This window comes from Crocuta crocuta, unplaced genomic scaffold (genome assembly GCF_008692635.1).
Source record: "Crocuta crocuta isolate KB4526 unplaced genomic scaffold, BGI_CrCroc_1.0 scaffold318, whole genome shotgun sequence".
NCBI classification, from domain to species: Eukaryota; Metazoa; Chordata; class Mammalia; order Carnivora; family Hyaenidae; genus Crocuta; species Crocuta crocuta.
Genome location: NW_027531425.1, coordinates 2,150,443 through 2,165,904, shown reverse-complemented (window position 1 = coordinate 2,165,904; position 15,462 = coordinate 2,150,443). Strand labels below are relative to the sequence as shown.

The following is a 15,462-nucleotide window of genomic DNA, read 5'->3' as shown; positions in this document are numbered from 1 at the left end:
CCAGGACAGAGAACATTCCCTCTATCAGGCTTGGGCTCTCTGAAGGCAGGTGCTACCTGGTGGGGGCGCCCTGCGCACATCCACCTAATTAATGGTTGTGTAACATTTCCTACCAGAATGCAGGCGTAATACTAATACTCATCTCTGGTCGAATGCCTACTGCTAATAGGGGTTTACAAACATACTATCTAACTCATTAGGGCCATTAACCATGAGGAGAAAAACGATAGCCTTCGAGAGCAGGCCTGCCCCCTCACACGGTGGAATGCTGGGTCAGCCTGCCCTGAGTCAGACACTGGACTTGACAGGCTAGAGAGGCAGTGACTCTGAGTCTCAGACACACTCACAGCTTGGGGATTTAATCTTTGCTTTCCTCCCATAAATACAAGGCAGTATGTAAAACCAGCCCCTGGTCCGGTCGCGGTGGGGTCCCAGATCTCTGCCCCTCGCCATGCCAACAGCCTTTTGAGATGACTTGGAATTTGAGGTCAGTCATTCAACTCTGTTCTTCTTCTGGACTTGGAGAGGGCTGGGGATGATGGGGAGATGAGTCACTGCAGGGTGGGGGCAGGCCCCAATTCCTTTCCAAGCCCCCTCAATCAATGATCCAAGTTCAAGGAGCTCGTCTCTGCTGTTCAGACCATTGAGCTGGTGCCTTGAAGCCTCCGGAACAGCTGTGGGAGCCAAGAATCATTATTTCAGACAAAGAGTCAGGAGCACACTCCTTATCAAGGTTACCGTGGAGCAGGCCTTGAGAGCCAGGAGCAGGCCAAGTACAGATAGGGAGAGGGGGCCACAGGGATGAGCCAGCTGGCTGAAGGGCCTCCCTCAGCTTCTCAGCTCCTGTTCTGTCAGAAAATATGTTTTAGAGAAAGGGAGAGGGAGGGCCTGGGGACCACTGCCCCGTGCGTGCCTCCAGGAGAGGACAGAATCTGTCACTGGCTGTCACACATCCTCTCTGCGTCTGGGGCCCAGACTCAGCCAGCTCCCCAGAAATCTCTGGCACTTTATGGCTGGGTCACTGAGACTCTCTGAATCTGTGTCTTTGGCGCTAATTAGGAGCTAGGAATAGCCTCTTTCCTCAATACCTACGCCTGAGGCACAGCCTGAGGCACAAAGCTCCCGGTGCCCTTTCCTCATCTGTTCTTGTCAAATGGAGAAGGTGTGGGGAGGGGAAGAGGAGTTGAAGGGAAAGGGGCTTGAGGGGAGACGGGGAAGGCTCCATTGCACTGGGGCGTCAGTCTCACCAGGGCCCCTCACCACCAAGCCCCAAGCATAATCCACTTACCGCACTCAGGAAGGGGATGTCAGAAGCATTGCCCAGGAAGCCAAAGACGACAGGGAAAAAGCCCCTAGGAGCAGAGGATGGGAGGGAGGGGTCAGTGAGGGCTCTGGGGGAGGGGGGGAAGGGGGAAGGGGTCCAGGCTGAGATCCACCTAAAGGCTCCAGCTTTGGTTCCTGGGAAACCGGGCCCTTGGGGCAGGCTTGGTTTTGCACCCCCTGGGTTTTGGGGGGGCAACTATGTGAAGTGGTTAAGAATAAAGGGGCCAGGGTCAGGCTCCTTGGGTTCAAATCTTGGCTCTGCCACTTGCTGTATAAACGTGGGCCAAGTCCTTAACTTCTCTGAATCTCAGTTTCCAGCTGTAAATGAGGTTAATAATAGTATCTACACCTTAGGGCCTTATACAAGGAAATGTTCAAGAAGTGATTGGGGGCGCCTGGGTGGCCCAGTTGTTTAAGCATCTGGTGCAGGTTGTGATCTCATGGTTGGTGAGTTTGAGCCCCGTGGTGGGCTCTGCGCTGAGATCGTGTGAAGCCTGCTTGGGATTCTCTCTCTCCTGCCCATTAAAAAAATAATTTAAAAAAAAGAAGCGTTTGTATTATTGTTACTGTCTTCTCCTGTCTGGACCAGGCGGGTACTGCAGATCTCCTGGGCTCCCCGCACAGGTCGGTGCTGGAGGCGGTGCTCATGCGTGTTTTCCCCTGGTGCCTCAGCACTCTCATGCACAGACCCACCCGCCTTTGCCCTTGGCTCGCCCACTCTTGTCAGACACACTGGCAAGTTCTGGCCAGGTCCATATGCACCATTGTTCAAAGGGCTTGGAGACACCAAGGTTTGCAGGGGGTGGGGGGGAGCCCTGTGTGTGCGGAGAGGCGAGGGGGTTAGAAATCTGGATGCTGGCTGAGCTATTCATTTCCTTTCCTTGGGCCTCATTTCCTCGAGGTTCACCGGCATCTCTGAGGTCCTGGATCGCTCTGAGTTTGGTTTTCTCGCACCAACAATGCTGTTGAAAGGGGTCTTTGTCAAGGTTTACGTTTGGTTGGAGCTACTGAATGTGCGTCGGCCCCACTCACCCTTCTAATCCCTCAATAAATGGTCACTATTGTCAGAATTTTTCTTCTTGACTAGGTTGCAAGTACTTCGGGAAGTTTCTCCCTGTTTGGTGCCACATCCCCACACCTAGGTCTGCATTTGGCGTGCAGTTGGGACTTTTTGTGTTTGTGACTATCTAAATAATGACACGTTTGAATATTAAATAGGTAGATGGCCGAGTGTGTGTGAGAAAATTTAGTTTCTCGAAGCCACATTATACAATGTCTAGGAGGTCCAGAGCATTCAGGCTGAGCAAAGTGTTTTCAAGGCTGCACTGAGCAAACGGAGGGCTTTATGAGAAGCCGGGATCCTGACCCCGGCTCCCTCCCGTGAGGGCGTAGCCATGCTTCTTCTAGAACGTCTTCTCCATGCCACCGCTGTTCTCCACAGTGTCCCAGAGACCCTGGGAGTCCTCCCTCCCTAGCCCCACCTTCCCCGACATCCTGTCTTCTCCTTAAGCAGCCTCCAGTCTCCTCTTAAAGCTGGCCTGTCCCCAGGGCCTGTCTCGGGTCCTTCGTCTAGGACACCTCCCTGGCCTTGGCAGTGGCCACACATCTTTGCTGACCTCCACCCCGCCTTTCGGCAGGCCAGGCTGACACTGGACAGGCCAGGGACGCCTGGATCCAGTCCAGATCGGCCGCATAGTTCGTGTGAGACCCCGGGCAGTGGGGGGCAGGGGGCAGGTAGCCTCTCTGAGCTCAGGTTTCCTCATCTGCAGAGAGCCATCCTGCAGCAGGTTGTAAAGACAAAGTGAGGTGACGGTTGTGAATGTGCTAGGGGCACGTGAGGGGCCCGGCAAATGCTAGTTCACTGCCGTTCCTCCCTGCTGGATCAACTCGAAGGCAGGCCCTGTGTCTCCTCCTTAAGGGCAGGCATAGAGCCAGGCAAACAGTAGGTGCTCAATGTTTGCAGGCGGATGGGCCGACCCCTCCTATTTGTCCTTCATCCTACTGTTGGAGGGGCCTTTCTGTGGGTCTGCCTGATGCCCATCTGCCTTTCCAATCCTTCCACACTGCCGTCCGCAGGATAAAGTCCCCGTTTCTGCGTACGCCGTTGGTCGTGCTGGCCAAACCTGGGTGGGGGTGGTGATCTCAGCTACTCAGAGGCCCCGGTGGGGCTCATCCAAGGGAAAGAGACCTGCACTCACCTGAAGAGGCTAAGGAATCCATAGGCTTCCAGGAGCATGCCCAGGAGGGGCCAGCGCAGCAGCACAATGGCCACACCCCCCAGAAAGAAGCTGGTCCCTTTGAGCTTGTGCCTCTGGAAGAAGAAGGAAAACGTCTTCCTCAGGCCGATGATGAGCAGGAGGCCGGTCAGGAATAGCAGCTGCGGGTGAGGGAGGGCGAGAAGCATCAGAGCCACACCCCTCCACACACACACCCCCCCACCACCAAGGAGCCCCGGGCCAGGCCTGTGGCAGGACGTGCTAACTCTTCCGGAAGAGAAGTAGCAAAGTAGCAAACTCCCAGAGCCTTGACTAATCTTGGCTTGTTAGGAACAGAACAGCCCGGAGACAGGGGGATGGACAAGGAGACCTCTGAAGGTCTCCCGCTGCTTCAATTCAACCTGACTTCTCGGATCCCCAGCACTTTTCCATATATGACTTTATTTCTTGTCACACCTCCCAAGGAGGACGGAATAGAAAATCTCCATTTTACAGAGGTGAACACTGAGGCATGAACAGGTTAGGCAGCCATACCCAGCAATCAGGGCTCCACTGTCTGGCTCAGTCACTATCTTCAGCTTGGCTCCTAATGGTCTCTTAGGAGTGTCCAAGTGTCATCAAATTTAACTCCCTGGCTTTCTTCCAGCATGTTCCATGCCTTCCCTCCCCTTCCCCATACCTTTTCTCCTGCTGTGCCATCTGCCTAGAAGCGCTTCACCCCCCTCCACACCCATTGTCTTTCCAAATTCCTTTTCATCCTTCTCCAGCTGGGCAGCTTTCTTCCTCCAGGCACCTTGTTCTTGATTAAACAAGCGCTTCTCTTATTGTGACTCTATGGCTGCCCCTGCCTGCCTTCTCTGTCACAGACGTTCGTGTTATGTCCCTATCCCTAGACAGGGGCATTCCAATGTCAGAGACAGCAGCCTATTCATTGTGGTACCTGCAGGGCCTCGCCCAGAGCTTGGCACCAGAATCCACGTTCTCAGATTCTCCACACCCAGCAGGCCTCGCTGTCCATCCCCAGCCACCCTCACTGGCCCAGGCTTGATGGTCCTGACCCCTGGAGGGGCACAATCTGATTGAACTCGGGGCTGACCTTCCTGGCAATAGAGACCTCAGGTAGGTTGGTGGCAGAGGGGACACAGGCTAGGCGACTCACGTTTCCGAAGGCCAGGAGCACCGAATCAAAGTACAGGAGTATTCCAAAGAGGATGAAGAAGATTCCGAAGCCGGTGGTGCCCACGCCAATCTCTGCAATGGGCAAGGAGGCTGGGGTGGGATGGGCTCTGGAGAGCGGGCTGGGATGCTGGAAGTCACCCCCATTGCTACTGGACAGTCGCCCTCCGAAGGGTGGGGGCTGGGGTGGGTCCATTTCCACCCAGGAATCACAGCTTCCATGCTTGCGGGGAATGATGGGACGGGAAGGGAAAGGAAGGGTGGGCACGGATTTACGTTTAGCCCCTGCACGCTCCCGGTCAGCTCTGTGCAGGGTGGCGTTCTGTCCTCAGCACGGGTCTGTGAGGTAGCTGGTGTTACCCTCGCTGCCTTGTATCTTCAGCTTCCCCTTGTTTCCCAATGCCACCTTATCCAGATAACGGTCAGGGTTGGGTCCCTCTGGTCCTGTCCTCCTGCAGCTGGGAGCCGCTGATGCCCAGCTCACACCCAGGCAGAAGGGTGCTCACAACTCACGACCACCAGCCCTGAAAAGCCTTAGCACCAACCGGCTGTCCTGCCCGATTTCTCAAGAGGCCTGTCCTTCTAGATAATTCTTCACACGGTGTGCTTCCTCCTCTAACTGCCCCACCCGCAGCTTTCAGGTGGGGGCCTCTCACACTTAATTGGAAAAGTGGAAGGAATGCGCTCCCCTGGGCGTCTGCAGCGGCGGCACCTGCTGCCTGAACCTGCACCCTCCCTCCTGCCGCAGCACCTCGGGCGCCCCACCGCACGCCCCTCGGCGCCCTCTAGCGTCAGTCCCGCGACTGGGCAGTTCTGTGCCAGGTTCTGGACCCACCCTGCTAGCACCCCACCCCGGTTTGCAGTGTGTGTTTTTGCTTCGTGTCCCAGGGCAGTCTTTGAAGCTGCAGGACTTTGCTGAGAGCCAGGGAGCGCAGCACGGAAGGGCAGGATATTAAAGGAACCCCTTGTTTGGTCAAAGGCTACATCTTTGACATTTGGATACATCTTGCAGATTGCTCCCCTCAGGAAGGGTTGGAACAAGAACAGGATATGAAGTTCCTTTCTTCCGAAATCCTCTCCAGCCCACAGAGTTGCTCATTTTACTTATCTTTGTCACTCTCAGTCAACAAAGGACGATTCACTGCGTTGCTTCATTTCTAAATGGAATTAAGTTGTCATTTTATTTATTGTTTTTTAATTTTTTAATTTATTTATTTCTAGGAGAGAGAGAGACAGTGTGAGCAGGGGAGGGTCAGAGAGAGAGGGAGACACAGACTCCGAAATTGGCTCCAGGCTCTGAGCTGGCAGTCAGCACAGAGCCCGACGCGGGGCTCGAACCCACGAACCGCGAGATCATGACCCAAGCGAAAGTCGGACGCTTAACCGACTAAGCCACCCAGGCGCCCCTAAGTTGTCATTTTAAATTGTGATAAAATACACATAAAATTCAGCCTCTTCGCCATTCCTGCGCGCACGCCCAGTGGCATGAAGTACATTCGCAATGTTCTGTGATGGTCACTGCCAGCCACCTCCAGGAGTTTCCATCTGTCACGACTGAAGCTCTGTCCCCCAGTGAACACTGACTCCCCATTCTCCACTCCCTCTCAGCCGCTGGCAACCTCCACTCTACTTTCTATTTCCGGGAGTCTGACTAGGCGGCTCGTATGGGAAATCATGCAGTGTTTTCATGTGACTGACTTATTTCACTTGGCATAATGGCCTCAAGGTTCATTCACCCTGCAGCCTGTGTCAGAACGTCCCTCCTTTTTAAGGCTTCGTGATAATTCATTATATGGATATAACACAGGTTGTTTATCTGATCAACTGTGGGTGGAAGTTGGGTGGTTTCCACCTTTTGGCTACTCTTCAAGACTCTGCTTCTACTTCTTTGGGGCATATACCCAGCGGTGGAATTGCTGGATGACAGGGGAGTGCTATGTGTAAGGTTTGGAGGGTGCTCTACACTGTTTTCCACAGCAGCTGCATTTTACATTCCCAGGAGGAGGGTACAAGGGCTCCAATTTCAAAGCATCCTCACCAATACTTGTTATTTTCTGGGGCTTTGTTGGTCTTGTTTTTGATCACATTCATCTTAATGAGTGTGAGGTGGTGTCTCGTTGTGGTTTTGATTTGCATTTCCCTGATGATCAGTGATGTTGAACATCTTTTCTTTTTTGTTAAGTTAATTTATTTGAGAGAGAGAGAGAGAGAGAGAGAGAGAATGATCAGGGGAGGGCCAGAGGAAGAGGGAGAGAGAATCCCAAGCAGGCTCCATGCTGTCAGCGCGGAGCCTGGCATGGGGCTCAAACTCACCAACTGTGAGATCCTGACCTGAGCTGAAATCAGAGTCAGACGCCTAACCAAATGAGTCACCCAGGCGCCCCTTGAACATCTTTTCATGTGCTTGGCCACCTGTAGATCTTAGGAGAAATATCCATTCAAGTCCTTTGCCCATTTTAATAGGTTGGGGTTGTTGTTGTTGTTATTGTTGTTGAGTTGTAGGAGTTCTTTATATTTTCTGGATATTAACCCCTCATCAGACATATGATTTGCAAATATTTTTCCCATAGGTTGCCTTTTCACTCTGTTGATTGTGTCCTTTGATGCAGGGAAGTTTTCAATTTTGATATACTCCAATTTAACTACTATTTCCTTAGTTGTCTATATTTCTGGTATTATGGCCGAGAAACCATTGTCAATTTCAGTGTCAGGAAGCTTTTCTCCTAAGTTTTCCTTATAGTTTTAGCCCTCCCTTTGAGTTAAGATAGACTTTGAGTTAATTTTGCAGATGGTATAAAGTACAGGTTCAACTTCATTCTTTTGCACATGGACATCCAGTTTGCCCAATGTCGTTTGTTGAAAAGACGGTCATTTCCTCATTGAAGGATCTTGGCATCCTTGTTGAAATCATTTGACCTCTTTACCTGGGTTTATTTCTGGGCTCTCTGGTCTATTCCTTTGGTTTATGTGTCTGTTCCTATGCTAGTTCCACACTGTTCTTTTTAGAAAGCTGATCACTGTAGTTTTCTAAAAAGTTTTGAAACCAGGAAGTGTGAAACCTCCAATTCTGTTCTTCTTTCTTTTTTTAATGTTTTTAAAAAAAAATTTTTTTTTTTTTTTGAGAGAGAGACACATACACAGAGTGTGAGCAGAGGAGGAGCAGAGAGAGAGGGAGACACAGAATCCGGAGCAGGCTCCAGGCTCTGTGCTGTCAGCACAGAGCCCAACGTGGGGCTTGAACCCATGAACTGTGAGATCATGACTTGAGCTGAAGTTGGCCCCTTAGCCGACTGAGCCACCCAGGTGCCCCTGTTCTTCTATTTTAAGAATGCTTTCACTATTTGAGATCCCTTAAGGTTCCATATGCATTTTAGGATGGATTTTTCTATTTCCACACACACACAAAAAAAAACTGCCATTGGGATTTTGATAGAGATCACACTGAAGCTGCAGACTGCTTTGAGTAGTATTGACATCTTAACAATATTATTACTTCAATCCATAAACACAAGATGTCCATTTATTTGTGTCTTAAAATTTCCTTCAGCAACATTTGGTCTTTTTCAGTAAGCCTTTTGCCTCTTTGGTTAAGTTTGTTCCTAAGTATTTTATTCTTTTATTTTTTATTTTTTTTTAATGTTTATTTATTTTTGAGGGAGGGAAGGAGGCAGGGAGAAAAAGAGAGAGAGAGAGAGAGAGAGAATGTGACTGGAAGAGGGGCAGGGAGAGAGGGAGACACAGAATCTGAACCAGGCTCCAGGTTGAGAGAGAGAGGGCATGTGCATGCACTAGTGGGGGAGGGGCGAGAGAGAGTGAGAATTCCAAGCAAGCTGCGTGCTGTCAGTGCAGAGCCTGATGTGGGGCTCGAACCCACAAACCGTGAAATTATGACTTGAGCCGAAATCAAGAGCTGGGCACTTAACTGGCTGAGTCACCCAGGTGTCCCTTAATTTTTTTTTTTAAAAAGGAAACATAGGGGCGCCTGGGTGCGTGGGGCGGTTAAGCGTCCGACTTTCGCTTAGGTCATGATCTCGCGGTTTGTGGGTTCGAGCCCCATGTCGGGCTCTGTGTTGACTGCCAGCTCAGAGCCTGGAGCCTATTTCAGTCTGTGACTCCCTCTCTCTCTGACCCTCCCCTGCTCACGCTGTCTCGCTCTCTCTCTCTCTCCTAGAAATAAAACATTTAAAAAAAAAAAAAAAAGGAAACATAAAGGTAATTTTTAAAGGGAAAAATTTTATTGGACTTGTTACCTAACATTTTAGAATTGGTCCCTATAATACCTATGAAATTGGCATTATTGCCATGTTTTTATAGTTATAAAATGTTGTTATAAGTCTGGTTCTTTAGAGGCAGAACTGAAAAAACAAAACAAAAACAAAATCTTTGGGACTAGACTTACTGGCTAAGTTCTGTTTACAAGGGAAAGGAAAGGAAACGACACTATCATCATCAGGTCAGTTTTCATAATCTGTTACCAGACAGATCTGAAGAGGAGTAGGGTCAGATTCAGTACAGAAATAAGCCCAAAGGGGGGCGCCTGGGTGGCTCAGTCGGTTAAGCGTCCGACTTTGGCTCAGGTCATGATCTCACAGTTCGTGGGTTTGAGCCCCGTGTCGGGCTCTGTGCTGACAGCTAGCTCAGAGCCTGAAGCCTGTTTCGGATTCTGTGTCTCCCTCTCTCCTTGACCCTCTCCTGCTCATGCTGTCTCTCTCTCTCTCTCTCAGAAATAAAGAAAACATTAAAAATTAAAAAAAAAAAAAAGAAAAAAGAAATCAGGCCAAAGGACTTCTTTTAAAAAATCATTAAAAACATAGAGCTGAGAATGAGGGGTATGTGGCCAGCTCAGTGAGTACAGCATGTGACTCTTGATCTCAGGGTTGTGAGTTTGAGCCCCACGTTGGATGTAGGGATTACTTTAAAATACAAACTTAAAAAAAATAGAGATGAGATTTATCATTCAAATTATAGACCAAAACCTCACTTAACTCACAGTGCAGAAAAAATGCCAGTCTCACTGGGTCTCCCATTGGGCAGAGCCGGATTTTGTTAGGACCCAAGGTGACATCCTTTCTCTCGACATATCGTCCAGCTGCCCAGTATCCATCTTCTACTAATGGCTGATTCCTTCTGTTTCTGACAAACAGTGATGTGTAGGGACTTGCTCCCTGCTTCCACTTCCCAGCACCACCTGCTTGAATTACATCTCTTAGAACCAGGGCACTGGGGCGCCTGGGTGGCTCAGTCGGTTAAGCGTCCGACTTCAGCTCAGGTCATGATCTCACGGTTCGTGGGTTCGAGCCCCACGTTGGGCTCTGTGCTGACAGCTAGCTCAGAGCCTGGAGCCTGTTTTGGATTTGGTGTCTCTCTCTCTCTCTCTCTGACTCTCCCCTGCTCACGCTGCCTCTCTCTCAGAAATAAATAAAAACACTAAAAATTAAAAAAAAAAAAAGAATCAGGGCACTGAGCAGATTACAACCTCTTTGCGTTATTACAAAGGTTGCATTCTGTCTTTCCATACTGCATGATTTTTTTATCCTCAGAGACAATAGGTTGAGGATCTGGGCATGTATCTACTTCATCATGTTAATTTTATACAGGCCAGGATATTGCGGAGGAAGACCACAACCCTACTTCTTTAATCTGAATGGCAAAGGCATTTTTTTTTTTTTTGAGAGAGAGAGAGTGTGTGTGCGTTTAGGGGAGGGGCAGAAGGAGAGGCAGAGAGAATCTGAAGCAGGCGTGGGGCTCTATCCCACAACCCCAGGATCATGACCTGAGCTGAAATCAAGAGTAGGATGCTCAACCGACTGAGCCACCCAGGTGCCCCATAAATGGCAAAGGTATTTAAGTTTTTATGCCTGTCATAAAAATATCTATTATTACCTTACACCTGCCATAAAAATGTCTTTGATTCCGATTCTGATGACACACTCTTCCCCTCTATCTCCTTTGGTAGATGTTTTGTATGGAACCAGTGTGAATATCTTACTGGGTTTTCATTTTGTTTTGTTAAGATACCTGTGTGTCCATCCTGCAAACACCTAAGGAGAGCCTCTTACTCATTTTGTAGACACACCACAGGTTCTGGAATTCACTCTGTGCTTTCTCTCCTGTATTCTCCTTTCTCTCCTGCAACAGTGATTTACTGGCCTGAACAGTTACCACTTTTCCAACTTGTTCTGCGTCCTTCTTCAAGAGCTGGTACAATTCCAGAATTTTCCTGCAATGGGGGCAGCCCTCCTCATGGGCCTTGCCTACTGCTTCCAGGGTTCAGAGGGGACACTGCACGATGGACACAAACCCTCACTGAAAGGTATCACAAACTGTTTCTCGTACACAAGCCTCAGACCTTTCTTTGCCTCTCGCTCCCAATAGCTTAGCGATTTCAGTCGTTATTAACCTTGGGCTGCTCCTGAAATTCTCCTCGGGGCAGCAAGCGAGGTGGCGGAGAGGGCGAGACCTGGGACAGAAGTGCCTGCGGCCAACGTCCCCGTGAGCCACACAGATGGGGCAGCGCTCCCCCTGCTGGATGTGAGCCAGAGCTGATGTTTCCTCAGTCACCTGATTCAGGGGGTGTCCGCTGAGACCCCCACCCCCACCCACTACAAAGTGACTCCCCGACCCCTACCCCGACTCTGCCAGGATGCCCTCCTCACCCTGCCTGGTGGCACCCTCCCCCTCCTGGCTGATGGCTTTAGGACTAAATCAGGACTAGGAATAGGAAGGAGGGAAATGGGAAGAGAAAGAGCTTCCTTCACTTTCAAAATTAAGCACGGCAATCACTAGTGATAACTGCTAACACTCGTGACCACCCCGTGCCAGGCGCAGGCTGAGCACGTCACATACATTCACTCACTCATTTTCATCACTGCCTAGGAAGTCGGTTATGTAGGAAACCCTACCCCGTTAGCCCCATGTCACGAACAGAATGGAAACACAGAGAGGTTACGTCACTTGCCCAGGGGTGCACAGCCAGTAGACGGCAGAACGAGGGTTTGCACCCAGTTGTCTGGCTCTCGAAGTGCCTTTAACCAGCCCAGCCCAGTCCACGTCTGCCCCCAGACCCCTCCGCAGGAGTGGCTCTTGCTCTGGCCATCGATGATGTCCCTGCTCCCAAATCTAACGTCCATCCATCCGGTGGATGTCGGCCGCCATCTGTCAGCAGTTGGCCCCTCCCGTCTTAAGATGTCCTCACTTGACTTCCCTGACACAACACTCTTGCTTTTCACCCTGCTGTTCTGAGCACCCTGTCCCAGTCTCCCTTGCCGGCTCCTTCTTCTCTCTCCTCCTCCTGGGGTTTGAGTTGCTCAGGGCTTCGGCCCCAGCTCATGTCTCTTTCCATTCTATTTCACATGTATTCCCACGTCTTAAAATATCACTGGTGTGCTGACAGCATCGATATTTCTCTTTCCAGCCCTCGCCTTTCTGTGAGCTGCCGAACTCACACCCAGCTGCTGACTTGGCGTCTCCGCTTGGCGCGCTCTCTCCAGGGCATCTTGAACTCAACAGGTCCCAGCTGAGTACAGGGCTTCCTTCCTTAACCCTGTACCTCCCTCGGGTTTCCCCAAATGAATACAGACGTCACCACCCCGCAGCCAGCAGCTTGAGGCAGAAGCCAGGAGTGTCCCTCACTGCTCTGGCCCTCCTGTTCAGCCCACAGCTACGTTTTACTGCCTCTCCGTCTGAGGTCTGGAGGGCAGCGCACTTCCCTCCACTCTTAGCGCGTAATTCCAAGCCACCATCGCTCACTCCTGGACTCTCGGTTAGTCCCCTGCTTCAGTCCCGCCCCCCTCCATCCCTTCCCCACACAGCACTCAAGGGCCTTAAAAGCACACAACCCAGTCGCATCAGTGCTCTGCTCAGGACGCTTCGTCCTTCCCACTGAGGATCAGACCTCAAGTGAACTCTGGGCCACACCTTGGCTTCCAGGCTCTGAACGCTGGGCCTCCGCTCGCCTGGTCATCCTCTTCTGCCGCCATCCCCCTTGCCTAATNAGAGAGACAGCATGAGCAGGGAGGGTCAGAGAGAGAGGGAGGCACAGAATTGTAAACAGGCTCCAGGCTCTGAGCAGGATGTCAGCACGAGATCATGACCTGAGCCGAAGTCAGACACTTAACCGACTGAGCCACCCAGGCACCACCCCTTCCTCTTTTTTCCTTCCTTCCATTATTACCTCCCTTCCTTATTCCTTTCCTTCCTTCCTCTTCCTTCCTTCCTTTTCATCATTGTTTCTATGATGAGCGTTCCTGCCTCAGGGCCTTTGTATATATAGGCTTCTTCCCACGTTATCTGCCTAAGGCACACTCATCCTTTAAGTCTTAAAGTTCCTGAGGGAAACCTGGTCCACTCACCATTACCTGAACTAAATCTGGTTCCCTCATCTCTCTCTCTCTCTCTCTCTCTTTCATTGGACTTCTCACACTTTGGTTTAATAAAATGTTGGCTTGCTACCGGACTCAGGGATCAGCTCCCTTCTCTATTTTTATTCTCTAAGTCAGTAGTTCTCAACCCGAGGGATGGGCAGGGGTGATTTCGTTCCCCAGGGGACATGTGGCAATGTCTGCAGACATTTTTCACGGTCACAAATGGGAGTAGGACATACCAGCATCAAGACCCCCACAACAAAGAATTATCCTGTCCCCAAATGTCAGTAGTGGAGAAGCTGAGAAACTGCCCTGGGTGATCTCATGCACTCTCATGGTTTTAAATACCATCAATACGCTGGCGATTCCCAAATTTCTCTAACTCAGGTCTTGACCTTGAACTGCAGACTCATATACCTGACTACCTATTTGACAGCTTGCCTGGATGTCTACTAGCACATCAAACTCAACATGTCTAAAACTCCAATCGACCCTTCTAATCGCTAAGGCTAAAAATACTGGTGGGATCCCCACCTTCCTTCTCTCACGCTCATGTCAAGTCCACCGGCAAATCCTTCCACCAATTTTCTCAAAGCTGATCCAGCCTTGACCCCTTTCCCCCACTTCACTGCCACCGCCCTGGTGACTTCCACCATCTCTGACCTTGGAGCTGTCTCCCAGTTGCTGACCGCACACCTCTACAGTCTATTTTCAACCCAGCACCCAGAGTGACCTTTTAAAAAATGTACATAAATCGGGGCACCTGGGTGGCTCAGGCAGTTGAGTGAATGACTTCAGCTCACGTCATGATCTCACAGTTTGTGAGATCAGTTCAAGCCCCGCATCAGGCTCGCTGCTGTCAGCGCAAAGCCTGCTTTGGACCTTCTGTCCCCCTCTCCCTTGGCCCCTTCCCAGCTTGTGCGGTCTCTCAAAAATAAAGAAATCTTTTAAAAAAACTTTAAAAAATGTACATAGATCATATCACTCACTCCTCTACACAAAACCCTCCAGTCATTTCCCATCTTGTGGAAACAAAACCAAAGTTCTCACACAGCCTCATCTTTCGGTGACCTCCCAGACCTGAACTCCTACCACCGTCCCCTTTACTTTGGTGCAGCCACACAACACACTAAGTATGCTAATGCCTCAGGGCCTTTGCACGGGCTATTCCCTTTCCTGGAAACATTTTCCCTCCAGATCGCTGCATAGCTTTGCTTCCTTGCTTCCTGTACATCTCTATATGAAGGAAGCCTTCCCTAACCACTCTATACAAACGATAACCCCTCCTACCTCACCCTCCCTACCCTATTTTATTTTTGTCTAGAGGACCCATCATCATCTGACATACTACAAACTAATTTCTTGATCCGTTAATTCCCTGTTTCCCCACTCTCGCATGTAAGCAGGAGCAAGTGTGTTCCATTCAGAATACTATTGAATACTCTATGCCCAACACAATGCTTGGCACATGGTGAAGACAAATTTGTTCAGTGGATGAATATTCCCTCCAGTTCACAGATGAGATCCCGGGCTCAGAGCCTTTAAAATACCAGTTCTCCCTGCCCCCCACCCCAACACCTGTGGGCTACCTCCCTTCCCTCTCCCCACACAGGAAGGAGAATATTTAAGAGTGAGGCACCTGGGTGGCTTAGTTGGTTAAGCGTCTGATTTCAGCTCAGGTCATGATCTCATGGTTCCTGAGTTGGAGCCCCACATGGGGCTCTCTGCTGTCAACACAGAGTCCATTTCAGATCCTCTGTTCCCCTCTCTCCCTGCCCCTCCTCCACTCATTCTCTCTCCCTGTCTCTAGATAAATAAACTTAAAAAAAAAAAAAGATATTTAGGAGTGATAGTATAGTAATTTGGGGACAGGAGTGGAATTTAGGTTCTGGTAAGAAGAAATCCAAGGTGGAGTGCCTGGCTGGCTCAGTCTGTGGGCTCTTGATCTCGGGGTCGTGAGTTCGAGCCCCACGTTTGGTAGAGCTGACTTAAAAAATTAATTAAAAAAAAGAGAAACATATGAACTTTAGAAGAAGGGGGAGGAGAAGCGTGCGAAGACCACAGGAGACCCTGAGAGTTTGTGGGGAAATGTCTGAACGTGCACAGGCCCCCCGAGTCCACCTTGGCGGCATCCCAGGTCCAAGAACCATGATGGGAAAGGGAACAGCGTGGGAGGTGAACTTGTGTCTCCCGGGCACCAACTTCTGGCTGCGCTGGGGTCCGCGAGCAGCCCTGCACCCACTGGAAGGCGGAGGAGCCACACCCGGTCCTGGCCCCGCTGCCTGGAGGATGCCAGCACAGCACCTGCGGGCCATCGGCTCCAGAGGTCGTCTCGCAGGTTGCCCAGACAGATCCCGGCTGGGAGGGGCGGCGGCTCCGCCCCC

At 50.6% G+C, this 15,462-nt stretch overlaps 1 protein-coding gene across 2 annotated transcripts in view; it reads right to left on the bottom strand.

Moving 5' to 3' along the window:
* Positions 1 to 343: 343 nt before the first annotated feature.
* The window catches only part of GOLT1A (golgi transport 1A), a 15,292-nt gene continuing 173 nt past the window's right edge, over positions 344 to 15,462 (bottom strand). Inside the window, exons 2-5 of one of the 2 annotated variants that reach the window (XM_077772063.1) lie at positions 4,699 to 4,790; positions 3,522 to 3,700; positions 1,289 to 1,352; positions 344 to 674 (exon numbers count right to left, since the gene is read on the bottom strand). In XM_077772063.1, the coding sequence (XP_077628189.1) occupies positions 636 to 674; positions 1,289 to 1,352; positions 3,522 to 3,700; positions 4,699 to 4,790 (374 nt within the window). In that variant the 3' untranslated portion in view covers positions 344 to 635. The remainder of the gene's footprint in view (positions 675 to 1,288; positions 1,353 to 3,521; positions 3,701 to 4,698; positions 4,791 to 15,462) is intronic. The other variant, XM_077772064.1, reaches the window with a different exon arrangement.